At 44.3% G+C, this 16752-nt stretch overlaps 2 protein-coding genes across 2 annotated transcripts; both read left to right on the top strand.

The window, feature by feature from the left end:
• The first annotated feature begins 1486 nt into the window (after positions 1-1486).
• On the top strand, positions 1487-4008 carry zgc:110843 (uncharacterized protein LOC541492 homolog). The gene is made up of 3 exons (XM_053428540.1): positions 1487-1674; positions 2633-2835; positions 3068-4008. Exons 1-3 carry the CDS (start codon positions 1593-1595, stop codon positions 3155-3157), a joined length of 375 nt encoding a protein of 124 aa, XP_053284515.1. The 5' UTR covers positions 1487-1592; the 3' UTR covers positions 3158-4008.
• A 2461-nt stretch (positions 4009-6469) lies between these two features.
• cxxc5b (CXXC finger protein 5b) lies at positions 6470-9244 on the top strand. Its single transcript, XM_053428801.1, has 2 exons — positions 6470-6762; positions 7609-9244. Exon 2 carries the CDS (start codon positions 7820-7822, stop codon positions 8711-8713), a length of 894 nt encoding a protein of 297 aa, XP_053284776.1. The 5' UTR covers positions 6470-6762; positions 7609-7819; the 3' UTR covers positions 8714-9244.
• Positions 9245-16752: the final 7508 nt, after the last annotated feature.

The following is a 16752-nucleotide window of genomic DNA, read 5'->3' as shown; positions in this document are numbered from 1 at the left end:
GAATTTAAGATGTTAATATTTAAGGATTACAGCTCCACATGTCTGCAGTCAGCTGCGATGGCTTTTCATTTTCGTGTGAAAATAAACTACGATGATAAAAAAAAAAAAAAATACGCAGCTGAATACCTGCATTGACATTTCTGCTTTAAACCTTTAACTTCTGTCATTGCAACTGTTCAGTGACTGACTTTGCTGGTGGAATTTGTATCGCCCTCCAGTGGTGCTTTAATGTCAAGTAATGAGATGCAGTAAATGTGCACAAACGCAGATTCTCTGTCCATGCTTCAGAATTTTTCTGTTGCAATAATTGTATTAAATTTGTGTGTCATCGTTTTGGTTCTTAATGTCATAGATCTGGTACATAATCCTTCTTTAGAAAGGTATGGGACTCATCAAAGCTTACAGAGGTTCTGATGATTCTCTGTCCGGTAGAATCTTTCGTCTCCACCTGTCGAGTTTCAGCATACAAGTTGTCTTTTAAAGGGATAATTCACTTATTATAAAGCTGTAACGTGTGGCAGTTTGACACAGTTATTGTATCTTACAATCCTGATCAGTAGCTACTAAGTGACAAAAGTCAATCCTCTGAGAATGTAGTGTAGATGAAGGCTCTGGAAAAACGGCTGTCAAGTGGAGCTTGATATATATCACTGTATGGAAGCCCATTTCTGAAAGTGAAAGGAAAAGAATCCTGAATCAAAACTATGAAATAGTTAGTGGTGTTTGAGTTAGTAAGTCATTATTTTGAAACATCAAGTCAGTATCATGAGATACTAAGTTGGTGTTAAGAACTACTAAGTCATTATTTGAAATACCAAGTCAATCAATGAGTGATTGTAGTGAGTCATTACTATAGAGATTTATTCAATATGATACTTTGGAATTAAGTTGTTTTTCTAGACTATTTTATTATTTTCGCAATATAAAGTCGTTTTGAGATACTAATGGATTATTCTTGGAATAGTAAATCATTTCAAAATGATGTTATTTCGAGATTATTTAATGGTTTTATTCGGAGAGTCGCCGTGTTTAGATACATATTTTCAGTTACAAATAACGTTTTGCAAATAATGTTTCCAGATAGTTAGGCATTGATTGGAAATGACAAGTCATTATATGATACTATAATTTTAAACATACTAACTCATTGGGAGAAACTAAGACATATTGCGTAGAGCTCCTTATTTAATAGATAAGTAATCATTTTGGTAAAGTTTCTCATTCTGATGTTTTATAGGATTTCTGTAACATAGTGGCGGAAATAGACTAGTATTTTGTATTGAAGTTTATACTGCTCCATATGGAAAGGAGGTCCTCTTTCAAACCGTTGCATGATTTATATCAAGGTGAAGAAAGTTTAGCTTTTTCGCAGTTCCGTCTTCTAACCGAACAGAAGCGAATCCGGAAGTCCATCGCAGGTTCTGGTGAATCCTCTTGGCGTCGCAGAACCTCCTCGGCCTCTCATTGGCTGCCGCCGCAGACGCTGCGAGGTGACGTAGGCTGGCTAACCTGAAGCGGAGTTCACATAAGACGACGTCAGTTGACCTTGTGCTGGAGCCCTGTCTGCAAACAGACCGTCGTCCCGGGAAAACATGAGCAGTCTCCCCGCCATGCCGCAGTTAGCCGTGCCTCAGATGCCCGCGCTACCCAGCTCGGGTTTCAGGCTATCCAAAGGTAAAGTATCTCAGCTAGCTGATAGCATGCTAGCATTAAATGACCGCTTATCGTAAACTAAACCTTTATTTCAGCTTAACCCTGCGCAAGAAAGACGCAGTTACACAGCACGCTGCTCTTTAGGGAGACCGCTCTTTGGCAGAGGACTTTACATGTTTAAAATACAGGGAGTACATTTTATTTAGAACCTGTTCCTTGGCTGCTCATGAGCCTTTTAGTTGGCTGACAGCACGTCAGCCACAGGTTGTGTTTCCAACTCGAGACAGTCACTTGGACGGTTCTTGGCCCCTCAGCTCGAGCCATACTTGGAGGCGACCCCCCCGAGGTGGGTGGGTGTGTGTGTGTGTCACACGCACGCCGCTCTGATGGAGCAGCTGAACTAGCTGACCCTGATCGCCCGCCGTGCCCATGTTCTTCTTGTCCTGCGACTCTGCGTCATGTGATGCTCAGTAGGTTTGGATTATCCTCCTCATTGCTTCGCTAAAACCCGCAATTTCACAGCGCCTGGCAAGAATGGAAAGTTTCCTCTGTATCCATCAGGCAGGCCCCTGTTCGTGAGGAATCCTTCGACCTCATTATCATCCCTGCCATGATGCAGAACTACAGGAAGTGTGGTTTATTCTGGGTCCAGGGTCTTCAAGCTCGCTCTTTACAAGACACAACTGTTAAACATCACACATTAATGATCATTTAGCTGAAGTACGTTCAACCACGAGGGAACAAACCCAGAACAGCAACAATCATTTAAGTACTTTAGCTTAAAAAGTGCTACATCAAAAGTGTTGAAAACCAACCATTGATCAGAAGCTGAGCAGTACATACAGAAAATATTATATCCAGGCTTTTCACACTTAGTAGATCCTTGACCAGCAGAAACGTGCAAAAGCAACCGTTTAACAACTCTTCACTTTGTACGTTTCTGTATTTCTCTGCTGACCATGAATGTCTGTCTCTGTAGAGCATTTTTTGGTGGCCGTGCCAGTCGCAGTGGTCGCAGCTGTTGGAGGCTTCCTGGTCAGCCACTACCTGAGTGGACGGAGCTGTAAAAAGAGCCAGGTGAACACGTGCATCAGCAAAGACAGTCCCAAAGTGGTCCACAGCTTCGACATGGAGGACATCGGCACCAAGGCTGTGTACTGCCGCTGCTGGAAGTCAAAGAAGGTCAGGCCACAGCAGAATGTTTGTGTTGTTGAACATTCTTATCAAACAGATCAACTTGTTAGTGGTCAGAAAATCCTTTTTTAGGGTTAGAAGCCTTAAAAGCATCTTTATGTTGTGGAAACACTTAAACCACCGAACTGATATGAGATGTGTCTCATATCGTGAAGTATAAACGACCAAAAGTTGATCAGATATTGTTTATATTTAAACGTTGTGTGTTTTCTTCTTGCAGTTCCCTTACTGCGACGGAGCCCACACCAAACACAACGAGGAGACCGGGGACAACGTCGGGCCTCTCATCATCAAAAAGAAGGATACTTAAATCAACCAATCACAGAACTCCATCTTGCCTCGACTTCTCCTTCGCCTACCCCCTCTCAGTTTGTCCACGTGTTTACGATAATCATTAACGCTGTCTAATTGATAAATGCTAATAAACTGTGACACTCAAAACAAAGGATACAAAGAAAATGTTTTTATATCTGTTATTCCACCGGTTCCCGCATTGGATGGCATTGAAAACCAAAGGTCATTTGAGGAGAGATAAGGAAGGGACTTTGACAATCAACAGTCAAACAGCAAGGTGTTTTTTGCCTGCACAGTTGTAATTTGATGGATTTAACATTCTGAATTTGGGTCAAAATTCTCCCCACACGATAGAAGTGAAATACTTCGCCGTGTGGGCATCATCTCCTCCCGTTTGGTTTCACCTGTACCCCCCCCCGTCCTCTCCTCGATGTGGAGCAGGTGGTTGATACATAATGAGCTGGCAGTGCGTAGCCTCAGTCAGACCAGTGTTTGATTGGAATTCGTCACAGGCCTTATAATCTACATCCCAGAGTCTGAACACGCATAACTAATGTGAATGTTACTTGATTTTTGCACAAATACAGGAAACCACTAAGTTTCTGTTTGCTCTGCTCTTGTCAGAGGAGGCAGAAGTTTAGTTTGTATGACATAATCATTTTTAGTCTTGGGAGCTGTTGAAACACTATCGACTGTACGCACTTATTGTCTGCTTTCAGGGGGAGCTGTTGTATTTAATCTGTAAAGTGTAAACCTCTGCTTATAAAGGATATATTTAGCTTTTTCATGAGATTAATTTTCTACTGGCTGTGGTGTGTCTGACTTGTTGTCCTGTATTTTGTGAATAAAACTTGATTAACAATGTGATTTTTATACCTCCCTTCTGATTAATTTATTTGACTGTAGTCTGGAGCCAAACTCCACTTTATTGTTTAGTTTGATTATTACTTTAACCACAGGATGGAATGTGCTCAGTTTATCCACCTCACCTCAGAGAGGCAGGGCGGAGTGTTTGTGGATTAACAGAGGGGGATAATAAGTAAACAGGGCTGTGTGGCGCCTGCAGTGAGTGTGTGTGTGTGTGAGTGATTGAGGCCTGGTGGGGGGTGAGGAGGCTGCCTTGCTGCAGTGTCCACCACCAGAATCAAGAGGCCATTTTAAGACGCGGCAGTGTGCGCGGTGACCGCTAGGACGCGCTGTGTTCGCACGATTTGGTCCGGGCCAGACAGCGGAGTGGTACGCGAGTGCACGGCGGTGGGCCCCCTGCTCCCACAGTGACACGCTCGCGCACGCGCTGACACGCACGAGGTATCTGGCCTCGTGCCAGATGCATGCAGGACTCTCACAAGAGGTGGAGTGGACTCCGCGTCCCCGCGTGAGGAGTCACCTCAGTATGGCGGCCCCACGGCGCGCGCTGCCTCTACTGCGTGGACTGTGCTCACGACGCACGTGCTTCAACATCACATCCCGCGTGGTGGCGAATCATCTACACACAACATGCTAACGTCCTCTGGTAACTGAGGCTGACCATCTATTTGCAGTTAATAATTATCAGTCTAATGACCCTCTTCTATTTTATTGGTTAATCGTTTTTAAAGTGACCTCATATCATGGACTGTGTGTGACAGTGAAGGCCACATATTCACTTAATAACTGTAAATATAAGTGTTATGTACAGATGCATGCTGGGAGAAACACACTTCCGGTGTTGATAAAACTGGTCAATCATTCAGTGTTTACAAAACAAAAAAAGTCATAAAGTTTATTTCACGTATTTTTATCTTATCGGTTAACCTACTTTTGTATTTGTCCTACTTTTTGTGTCTGTAAAATTCTATGACAAAGCTGACAGATAAATAAAGCATCTTCCCTTTTAATATAGTCTAAACCCTATTATCACCAATTTGCTACTACCAGGCAGACAAGCTTATATATCTGAATCCAGTTAATTATATTTAACAGATAAAAGTAAGCAGGTATAACAATCTGAGCTCCACACAGGCTGGATCCCATTTCGTCAACACACAAGTCGAGTATACAGGAGTCAATGCAGGACAGGGGAAACTGACAAAGACCTAAACATCTGTTCAGTGATATGAGGCCTAATATACATAGCTGTAACATTATATATAACGGTATAATAAGTGTATTAACTGGAGTCTTCATTGTGGAGGTAAACAATTGATTATTAATTGACATTATGATTAGTTCATATTTTAATATATTATTTATCATGAGCCCTTTGAAATGTTGATAAACATGTATGATATCAAATTATTTATCATAGCAATAATTCACACCTGACGCCCATGTTCACTGACACAGTGTTTGTGTACTAGTGTATACTAGTGTAGTGTGTAACGACACTGTGATAGTTCAGTGTTGTGCGTGAGTTGGTTTGTACTAGTGTAGTGTGTAAAGAATCTGTGATGGTTCAGTGTTGTGTGTTTGCTGGTGTGTATTAGTTTAGTGTGTAACAACACTGTGATTGTTCAGTGTCGTGTTGGCTGATGTGTATTAATGTAGTGTGTAAAGATGTGTATTAGTGTAGTGTGTAAAGATGGTCATGTGTTGTGTGTGTGCTGACGTGTACTGTGTAATGACCTAGTGATGGTCTACTGTTGTGTTTGCGGATGTGTATTAATTTAGTGTGTAATCACACTGTTATGGTTCAGTGTTTTGTGTCTGCTGATGTGTAGTGTGTAACAACACTGTGATGGTTCAGTGTTGTGTCTGCTGACATGTATTAGTTTTGTGTGTAACAACACTGTGACTGTCCATTGTTGCTTGTTTGTTGATGTGTATTAATGTAGTGTGTAATGATGGTCCAGTGTTGTGTGTGTGCTGGTGTGTATTAAAGTACTGTGTAACAACACTGTGACGGTTCAGTGGTCTGTATGCTGACATATATTATTGTTTTGCGTAATGAAACTGTGATGGTCCAGTGTTGTGTGTATGCTGGTGTGTATTAATGTAGTGTTTAATGATGGTCCAGTTCGGTTTGTGTGCTGATGTGTATTCGTGTTGTGTGTAATGACACTGTTATTGTCAAGTGATGTGTGTGTGCTGGTTTGTACTAGTGTTGCCTGTAATGACACTGTGATGGTCCAGTACTGTGTGTGTGTGTGCGTGAGTGTGTGTGAGTGTGTGTGTGTTGGTGTGTGTTGGTGTGTAATGATGGTCCAGTGCTGTGTGTGTGCTGGTGTGTAATGATGGTCCAGTACTGTGTGTGTATGAGTGTGTGTGTTGGCGTGTAATGAAGGTCCAGTGCAGTGTGTGTGCTGGTGTGTAATGATGGTCCAGTGCTGTGTGTGTGCTGACGTGTATTAGTGACACTGTGATGGTTCAGTGTTGTGTGACAGCAGCCTCTCTCTCTCTCTCTCCCTCTCCCTCTCCCTCTCTCTGTGCTGGGGTCGCTCTGACCACGGTCTCGGCTGCAGAGTCCACTTCGCATTTTGAGCGACGCCCCCAAATTCCGTGCAGAGTGTTTGCAGACCCTCCGGGACGGAGAGGTGGAGGAGGAATCGGCAGCTCCGCCGTCCATATACACTACAATCAGCACGCCATTAGTTCATGACTTCATCATATCTGTGACAGGGGAGTTTGGACCGTGTTTACAAGGTAAGCCCGAGACGTTTCGCCCACACTTCCGGTCGAATTTCGCCGTGTTTTTCGCCGTGTCGCCGTTTTCCTGCGCGCAGCTGCCGTGTCGCAGCGACCACTCGGACTGTGGTCAGCTCTCCGTGGCGTCGGTCGAGCACCGTCTTCTTAGGTAACCTGAACCACGGCGAAATGATCGATCGCTGTTTCCACCATCGATCCATCGATAGGTCTACACACATGTCCCCTGGCAACAACCATGTCCCGTGGTTAATCGGCGGAACAGTTTTTTCTCTAAACGTGGACACGGAATACAGCCTGCTCGCTTTTTTTATCCACAGCCACCGCATCGTTGCGCACCTCGCTCCTCGTCGTCGATACCAGACAAAAGACAGCCTGTTTTTTTACTCTCCTCGATGTAGAGTTGCTCTCTGGAGCTAAAGCTTTGGCTGGCACACATAACAGCAGTCGTCAAAATGTATTTGAAAAGCGCGCTCCACATTTGACCTGCGCATATGCGCATATCTTTGCATATTGTTGTCGCTCTGTTATTGATTGCATTGATATACCGTGAAATTCTTAAAGGGATAGTCTACTGCCTCCTGTATGCGGAAATCAGCGGCAGGGCATGCACTGTGTGATAGATGCCTCAGTTACTCTCTGTTATAGCTCTTTTATTTACACATTATTTACATATATGTTGTTTTTGGTTTTTAAGCTCAGATTCTCTGCTCTGTCTCTGTGTGTTGTGGCTGTAGCTTAGAAACATATCCCATTCTTATCTCCTGGGTTTCCTCTCTTTCTGTATTTGTCTTTCCAACATTTCTATTCTTAACCCTCCTCTCTTCATCCCCTGTTCGTTTCTAGCTCTCCAGGACTCCGAGGCTGCTGCAGAGAATGGGAATAGGGACACAGGCCAAGGCTTGCCATTTTGGCTGAAGTAACAGCAAGGACGGTTGTCAATCCCGCATCGGCGTCAATCCCCTTCTCCCTCACCTCTTCTCCTCCACACACACACACACACACACACACATACACACACACAGAAGGACAAACACCCCCACACACAGCCACTGCTATGTCCACCGCCATAGACATCGCCGGCCCTTCCTCCTCAGATCAAGCCCACAGCAGCGCTAAAATCCCCAACGCACCACTGAGACCCAGCCTAAAGCGCTCCAACCACCCCTACAGCCTCTCCCATTACATCTCCACCCCTTCCCAGGCCATGGACGTCAAAGGCCTGATCCAGCCCTCCCCAGCCCAGCAGCGGGCCGCCCAGCCCGCACACACCAAGCCTCGCCGTACCCCCTCCTGGCCCGACATGTGGGAGTCACCCAGCGGGCTCCACCTGGCCCATGCCGCTGAGCTGCTGATGCGCGCCGGGCTCCTGGCTCTGACACCCGCCACCACGGAGCAGGCCAACCTGGGTGCACAGAGCAGCCAGCCAGTGAAAAGGGAGGCTATAGAGGCAAGGGGGGGAAAGGGAGATGGGGAAGGAAGTGGGTCTGGGCCCGAGGAGGAGGAAGAGGACTCCTCTGGATGTGGCACTGACTTCCAGCCCTTCCTAGGTGCCTGGTTCCCCTTCAGCCCTGCTCTGTTTCCCCTGGCAGGCTTCCAGATGGGGGGAGGCCACTGGAGAAGTGCCGCCATGGGAACCGAGGGCATCGAGGGGCTGGTGGCCGAGGGCTACTCTCCGGGCTCCCTGGGCGCAGGCAGTGCTAGCAGGAGGAAGAGGAAGAGGTGCGGGGAGTGCGTACCGTGTCGGCGTCAGACGAACTGCGACCAGTGCAGCAGCTGCCGCAATCGCAAGAGGGGACACCAGATCTGTAAATACAGGAAGTGTGAGGAGCTGAAGAGGAAGCCGGGAGGCCCTGGGTTTGAGAGCAGAGTGTCTGGCTTTGACCTCAGGGGGTCCGACTTTACTTTGGGTCTCTCACAGGAGAGAAGCAATGGAGTCTTGGATGGATAGTAACGCTTGTGGTGGCAGCATTTGTCAGAGGGTCCTGGTTGGATGATTGTTGAGGAGCTGCGTTTGAATAATAACACATGGGACACAACGTCAACACACTCAGACTGTGAGGTCTCAGAGACCTCTGCATCTTGTGTTTAGTGAGGAGCTGCAGCTCTGTTAAAGAATGTCCACACTCGTTCCCATCCTTCCTTTTGACAATCAGTGAAATGGAGAGGCGAGAAAGAAGGATACCAATGTGTGTCAATATTTAGATGATGACAAAAATGCTGTAAATAGCCTGTAAATATCTGGAAAACATTATGTCTTTTTTACATCCCTTTCCAGTTTGGATGTGTTGTGTTTCGACATTTAAAAAAAAAAAAAAGGAGCCAAATGTTTTGTTTCTAATGGGGAGTTTTGATTCTGTTGTTCTGACGTCACTGCATCAGCAAGAAATGAATGAGTTCAGCCTAGGCTAAATTATTTCATGTGCAGCTTGTACTGTATAGCTCTGTTTGCCCTTTTGAAATAAAAGAAATTGGCCATGTGCACTTGTCTACAGACTGTGTTTATACTATTTGTGTGTGTGTGTGTGTGTGTGTGTGTGTGTGTTTGTATTTAATTGGGTGTGTGTGTGTCTGTTTGCAGCCATCTTTCTAACGTGGTGTGTGCGTGAGGTGTGGATTATGAGTCACCTAATGGCGTGGCTGAGAACCTTATCACAACCCCACAGACACACAAACACGTACACGCTGCCTTGGCAAGTCCGGCCTATGCACTGGAACACACCTAACCTGACATGCACACACAATCACAAACACTCTCTCCCGTATTCACACACTGACACAATTTCCCTTTTTATTCACAAGTGTAGATCATAGACACACACATTACAAGCCTAATACACAGCCAGCTGGACTGAGGCTACAGGGTGGGTTTTTGCTTGTTGCCGTAACGATGGCTGATGTGATAAGACCTTCTTCCTCGGCGCCACACTCCAGGGGACCGCAGGGAAGACGTAACCATGGCAACGGCCGGCCCGAGGTGTCACGCTATAATTGGGCCACGGCTGCACTTCCTGTGCGCCTTCAGTCAGGGGGATCGCAGAGGGACTGCTCTGTGTGTGTGTGTGTGTGTGTGTGTGTGCGTGTGTGTGTGCATCTGTGGGGTGGGGGGGGGTTGTGCGTGTGTGCGTCCGTGTTTGTCAGGCAGGGAGAGAGAGAGAGGCAGAGAGAAAGCACAGCACGCCAGCCAACACAGGACCCTGCCAACTCATGGAGAAAAGCAGTGAGCTCCAACATCATGCTATTACAACGCTCCCACTGAATGAGAAACACACAGTCTTTTAGTTAAAGTCCACAGTCTAGTGTTTCTTCATCTCCTAGACAAAGGGGGAATTTCAAATTCTTGGATCTGCAGCTTTTTTTTTCTCCGCCCCCCTTCTCTCTCTCTTCTGTGCCTTTCTAGTGATTTGGAGCTTAATCCCCCCTCCCTGTTCTCGTCACGCATGCACACACACGCACACACACACACTCACATACACACTCACACTCACACTCACACACACACACACACACACATACACACACACACACACACACACACACACCGGAAATCTGTGTCACCCGCTGCCCAGCAGGTCCAGTGACTCCCTGAACGCCTGCAGTCTGGCTCCACTGGCCTGCAAGATGGCAGGAGAGAAAGGGAGGAGGAGGAGGAGGAGGGGAGAGGGATTGAACGAAGGACAGAGAAGAGGAGGAGGGGGGAGGGTTGAGAGGGAGTTGGGGGAGTGGGGGAGGAGGAGGTGGTGGAAAGCGGATCCTGGGGTGGTGGTGGTGGTGGGGGTGAACTGTGGTGAAGGGCAGTGAAGGAAAAGGGAGGAAAGAGGTGGAGGGGGGCGTAAGGGGTGTAAGAGAGAGTGGGTGAAACTGGGGGAGATGAAACGCAGGCCACAGGGGGAGAGAAAGGAGAAAGGGGGAGAGAGATGCAGGGAGGAGGACTGGGAGATGGACAGCAGGGGATGAAGATAACGTGGGCCAAACAAAGAGAGGAAGAGAGATGAGTGGGAGATCCAGCGAGCGGCGCGATGGAGGCCGACTGAAATGCAGCAAGACAGAGAGGCGCGGACACCGGGGTTAATGACCGATGCATTGTCCGTATAGCCGGTGTGCGTCCGTCTCAGACCCCTGTGGATCCTACATATGTTACAGCACCAGCGGCCCTGCCCACTCTGGAGAAAAACTCCTCTCTCACAAACACACACTGCAGTGGAACAACCTGCCAGCCCAAGGCAACCTGCACTGGAGCTGGGCGGACCCTCACTCACGAGCCAGACCTTTGAAATTTTGGCCACTGCGTCTGCTCGGAGACACTGTGTCTCATTGTGGATTTTTTTCTCCCTCCACTGGCAGTAACCCCAGCGTTAGAAAACGTCTAACAGCTTCGCAGAAACAGCATCTTTCTGAGATCACAGCTCATTACGTCTCTGTTATCCGTTTGCGTTCACTTTTATAGACTTGGAAAACATGCAACACTACTCCCTAACAGGAACACAATGGTTTCCTACATCCTTGAAAAGCCCAAGCTCATCTGCCCTGAGGTATTTTGGTGACTATGGGGTCAAAGGGGACTCTTGACCTTTGACCCTTTAAGCTGTTAAAGGTGGATTCAAATAGACAAACTTCTAAAAACAGCTTCATTCACTTCTGGTTCGGTCTCATATTACCAATGAACAGTACCAAACCCATTAAATGTCATTAAGATGTAACTAATTACCATGTAACTAAGAGTCTGGATAATTAAATGACTTGAATTACTATCGGCCGAACCAAAGCACGGCCATAAAATGAAGTAGAAAACAAATTAGCTCTGAAAACCTTCTCACATGTTGATCCTCAGGTGGGTTCACATGGTGTTCGTTTTCATTGGTAATGTGTACCGAAAATTCTGTTAATCTTTAGCTCACTGCTGATCTCCAAAAGACACAGTGGTTCCAGGAGGTTAGGCAAAGCCAGTTGATAACTGTCTGCCTGCACTGAAATTTCATCATGGCTTTTTTTTCACACCACCTCGTGATGTGGACAAGATCGCTGTCAAATACACTATATTAGGCTGACTTCTTTTACACAGATACCATTATAGATATCCAGCAAGAGAATTAGCTGACAATGAGCTAAACATTTTCTGATTTTACATATTCTCTTTCCAGTACAGTTACTGAATTCTAAATACTCTAATTGGGATCTTCCCAACACTAACAAATAAATACAATCACCAGACGACCGCCATGTTGGTGGCACTTTGAGGCTGTGCTATGCTAATGTTAGAGCTAAATGCTGGTTTACATGTGTGTCAATTCAGGGGCTGCATCCTTCAGAGGCTGCATTTGAAGCATGACTTCATCAAACCGGACTGTCCCATTTCGAAGGGTCCTTCAAATGTGGCTGACAAATGTATCCTCCCATCCCTAGAAAGAAAGGCTACACCGGTTGGATCCTTCCTGACCCAACCTATCCAAGGTTTCATTGCACTTTGGTGACAAACTGTTTTTCAAAGGAAGTCCAATGCTTACATTGTCAAATGTACCTGTATCAGGCTTAAACTCAGCCCACTAGCTGCAGGTACACACGTTAAAAAAAGGGTTACGCTTAAGGGGCAATCAAACTTTCTCATCATGTCCAACTGCAGCAGGAAATCCTCTGTAGAGCAAATCATCTGATTTCAGTTCTTCCTTTGCAGTCTACCCGGCCCAGGAAGACTGACCCATTCATGGGCCGGGTAGATCGTGTCCTCTGAAGGATGCAGCCCCTGTAATGAGACAAAGCTATAGTGTGTATAGTCTTCTGGGTAAAAAAGGGAAACCAACAATTTTACTCACCAAAGTAAGTCCTGTGTACTAGCCATGAGTCATCAGCTTTAGAAACCAGTTGTATGTCCAGTCTCTGGAGGTCTGTTAAATGAGGACTTGACCATGATGATGTCATCAAAACCATGTTTCCTTTTTTAGGGACTGAACTTTAAAGGATGTGGGTGTTTCCCAGGCGAGCCAAACAAAAACATGCTTTTGGTTGCATTCTGGGAAATGTAGTGTATTTGTAGATTGACCCACAACTAGGGACTATTGGTCACTATATTTAAGCCTTTCCTCTGAGCTGACCCACAATTCTTTAGAGTGCCATACCTAGATCCCTTTGAGTTTAGGTCGGGTCATGATGGATAAAATCATGACAAGGTAGGTCATGTTTTTGCGTTGGAAGAAAAAGGCTTTAATGGTGAGAATCTTCTTTTTTTGTAAAGATAAGACATAAAAGTATATTAGACCCTGTTATGTTTAGAAATCTGTGAGGGTTTATAATATGTTTTATTAACTTCACAGTTTACACTATTATAATTTTGTAATGTTCAGAGGTTGAACAAAATGCTTGTTTTACACCCTAATATGGATTTAATTGACTTAAAACTGCTCCAAGCAGGAACGGAAGTTTTACTCATTAGTTCAACACTGCGGTTATAAATTAGAAAAGCATTGCCCTTTAGTGCAGAATCTAATAAGACCACTACTGAGGTGTTATTATACAGTGTAGAGCCATTAACAGACTGTTTGATCTCCTGACTCAATATAAGTCTTCACAAGGACTTTATTCAGAAAATTGGCTAACATTGCGTTTCAAAGGAAAATGGTCTTACAGAGTTTTAGAAGTTTGCTAACATACAGGCTCTCAGTCAACACATGACGGAAAATAATCCAGAGCCCCGGTTGACCCCCATCACCTTTACTAGATAGAAACATTACAAGTAAATGACTTGCACTTTAATACTGGACTGAGATGAAGAGACTCCTACAATGCTTTGCCGAGAAACCCAACACTGTCCTACTATATATAGCGGGGGCTTTTCACACTGTGTGCATGACTGCTCGTGTCAAGTCACATGATGCAAGATATATGGGTGGACAGACACAAACGCACGCACACACTTTCACTGGTACACAGAAGCGCATACACAGAGGCCGAGGGTGTGGAGGTGGTGAGGGAATGCGGAGGGGTTTATTGAGTTGACTGTGACGTGTTGCTTCCCGTGACTTAACTCCCATTTTCTCTGTCTCCCCATGCGTCTCGCCCTCTGTCTCAAGTCTAAACCACATGCTAATCAGCTTTCTGTGCTCTGTGTTTGATCTCTGACGGCCTGTTTTCTGATGGGTCCCACTGAATAGATAATCATTGTGTAAGTGATCACTATCAACAACCTCTCTGTGCTCACCCCTGTCAGCGACCCCACCTACCCCGATTGAATGAAGGCTACGAACAGACGCAACTTTGTTACACGCAGTAAAAAAAATTGAAAGTTAACAGGGATAAAGCCAGTCTTTCAGTTTCATTAACTTGTTCCTGTTCACACCATCAGTGGACAATAAACCCATTAAGTAAATATTAAACACTTATACAAATGAAAGGGGAAACACAAAAAGCCAACGTGTCAGCTGGAGTAGGGTTTAAACAAGGAAATAGTGAACAAGTAAGGGAACATGTGACCAAATAGTTAGGTAATAACTACAGCGCAAGTATTAAAGATGAAGTGCTGCCATGGTAATACATGTTCTCATAGTTTAGTCCATCTACTTTAAGCTGCAGCAGAATATTCTTCAGAGGCACATTATTAATTGTTTTAGATCTGTACTGCAGCTCACCACTGAGAGGAAACAATGGCCACAGGGTTAAAGTGCTGACTCAAAGAGGGAATGAGTGTGTTCAAATCAAAATCGGCTGACCAGAATAGAAACTGGAGGTCCTTTTTATACTCTTTAGTCACTCCAGGTTTATGACTCTGCAGGTCAGTAATCCTAAAAGAGCCAGAAAAGTGCATGTCTCTTGATGAGCCAAGTCAGTCTCCTGACCCCTGTCAGCTGACCTCAGCCAAAATGATCATGTGTCTCATTAGCTGTGGAGCAGCCTGAAGGCAAAAAGTCACCAAAACAAGTGAGACAAGGAGATGCTAACAGTGGTTTGTTGGTTTCTGAGAGTCACAAGCCTCAGAATTGTTAACGGTATTGATTACAGACAATTTACTGTGAAATATTAAATATGGAGTTTGACAAAAATGTTCAAGACAAGCTCCACTTACATGGATTGCAGAGCTTTCAGCCAGATGCTGTGGCTTTAGTTAATGAATGGAGTTTTTAGTTGTGTTAATATGACTTTAGCATGAACTTTTGGTCACGTGACAGTAGTAAAATATGAGCAATGAAGGTTGTGATAAGAACTTTTTTGTGTATCTATAAGATGAATCTACATTGTACATTAAATATAATAGCTTCATTAAAATGAAGTGTACTTCATAAATGTCTCCAAACTCGCAGCTCTGGGAGGCTATCATTTGTATTATTAGTATTTAGTGCATTGCGATACATGCTAGTCTAAATATGCTAACATGCTAATGTTGTTGTAAAGCAAGTACAAAGAAAGCAGGTGAATCTTTAAAAAAAAAATCTCTTTTGGTGATGTCTCTGCAGATGAGGTTAACTGGAAGATATCCCACAATGTTCTTGTGGTTTTTGGATGTTTGGCTGTCAAAAAACAACAAATCCCAACAGCTTTCTAAATGTTGACGGGAATATATCATACTTTATCAATGTATCCACACTAGCAGCCCGGTGAGGCTACAGCCTGCTTTGTATTTAGTGCATTGAGCTAAATGCTACTGTAAATATGCTAATGTTCATGTATAGCAAGTATAATTGATCGACATGGAGAGCACCTTTGTTTTGGGTGTTAGCTTGCTAACAATTGGAAAATAGCATGACAATAGATTTGAGTGTAGCTCGGGCTGATGGGAATTGTTTTGCAGGTGTTTGTCATAATTTGAAGATCTGGACAAGATGTTAAGAAATCATCCTATGTGGAAATATGAACGTCTGAATGAAATTTTATAACAATCCATGTAATAGTTAACATATATTTAGGTCAAGTGCCTGATAGGCTACCATTGAGCCAATGCTATCATGGCCACATTCCTGTGGAGGAGCTTTTCTTTAAAGGCTTTCACTAGACTTGGGTCTCAAAATGTTGTTACTCTTTCTTCTTTAAACTCATATTCTACAGTGGAGGAAACAGTGTCTCTGCCCAACTGCAGTGTAGGTTCATCTTGTGATTGTGATCATAGTTGTGAATGTGACACCATTATTTCCAGTTCACCGGTTGACACAAAGAAGAAAAAAAATCAAAGGAAGACAGTGGTGGAGAAAGAACTCAAACAATTTACTAAAGTAAAATTACAAATAAATATACTAAGATTTACATAAATAAAGTAGAAGCGCCACATTAAGCTTTCTTTTTTTTTAATCAAAGTAAGTGAGTATTTAAAGTATTAAAAGCAAAAGTACTTGCCGAGTGTATCCTATTTCCTCATGCAATGGTCTGCTTCGTAATTTGGTCGGAGTCTCGGCCTCCTCTGAATCCATCTCAGTTGTTTCTTCCTAAACAGTGATGCTGTTACTGCAGCAGGCGGGGCCGAATCGCACCTACCAGCTTTCATGATATACAATACGTCTACTCAGACACTTGACCATTACGGACAATAATCCATCCATCTATTGACCTTCCATTACGCTACAAACTATTTATTCTAACCAATGCTGTAAATACTCTTTTCTGATGTTCTCTGTTACACGAGGCACATTTTGTACTTCTGTCTGTCCAGGGAGAGAGATCCCTCACATGTGGCTCTCTGAGGTTTCTACCTTCAGTTTCCCCTGTTAAAAGTTTTTTTTACTCCTGTTGAGGGTTTAGGGCTGAGGATGCCACAGCTTGTTACAGACCTATGAGAGAAATTCTGATTTGTGAATATGGGCTATACAATGTAATTTGATTGATTGATTGATTGATTGATTGATAGAAAGCAGATTCTTAATAGGGAAAGGTTCAAGTTGGTACCCTAAGAACAAGTCAATTGATAATTTGGCAAGTGGGTGTTTTTATTTATTGCGTAATGTACTGACAACACAACTGTTCCTTAAATTAATATTGGGGTCAAAGGTGAGAGTGTTCTGTGGAAAGGCAGAT

The sequence above is a fragment of the Pleuronectes platessa genome, chromosome 8 (genome assembly GCF_947347685.1).
Source record: "Pleuronectes platessa chromosome 8, fPlePla1.1, whole genome shotgun sequence".
NCBI classification, from domain to species: Eukaryota; Metazoa; Chordata; class Actinopteri; order Pleuronectiformes; family Pleuronectidae; genus Pleuronectes; species Pleuronectes platessa.
The sequence above is the reverse complement of the archived record's forward strand: the minus strand, read 5'-3'. Positions and strand labels throughout refer to the sequence as shown.

Bases quoted from the DNA above. Each gene is read 5' to 3' on its own strand.
- cxxc5b (XM_053428801.1), top strand. From the start codon at position 7,820: ATGTCCACCGCCATAGACATCGCCGGCCCTTCCTCCTCAGATCAAGCC.
- zgc:110843 (XM_053428540.1), top strand. From the start codon at position 1,593: ATGAGCAGTCTCCCCGCCATGCCGCAGTTAGCCGTGCCTCAGATGCCC. The intron at 1,675-2,632 runs GTAAAGTATCTC...CTGTCTCTGTAG, and splicing joins GGGTTTCAGGCTATCCAAAG to AGCATTTTTTGGTGGCCGTG. The intron at 2,836-3,067 runs GTCAGGCCACAG...TTCTTCTTGCAG, and splicing joins GCTGCTGGAAGTCAAAGAAG to TTCCCTTACTGCGACGGAGC.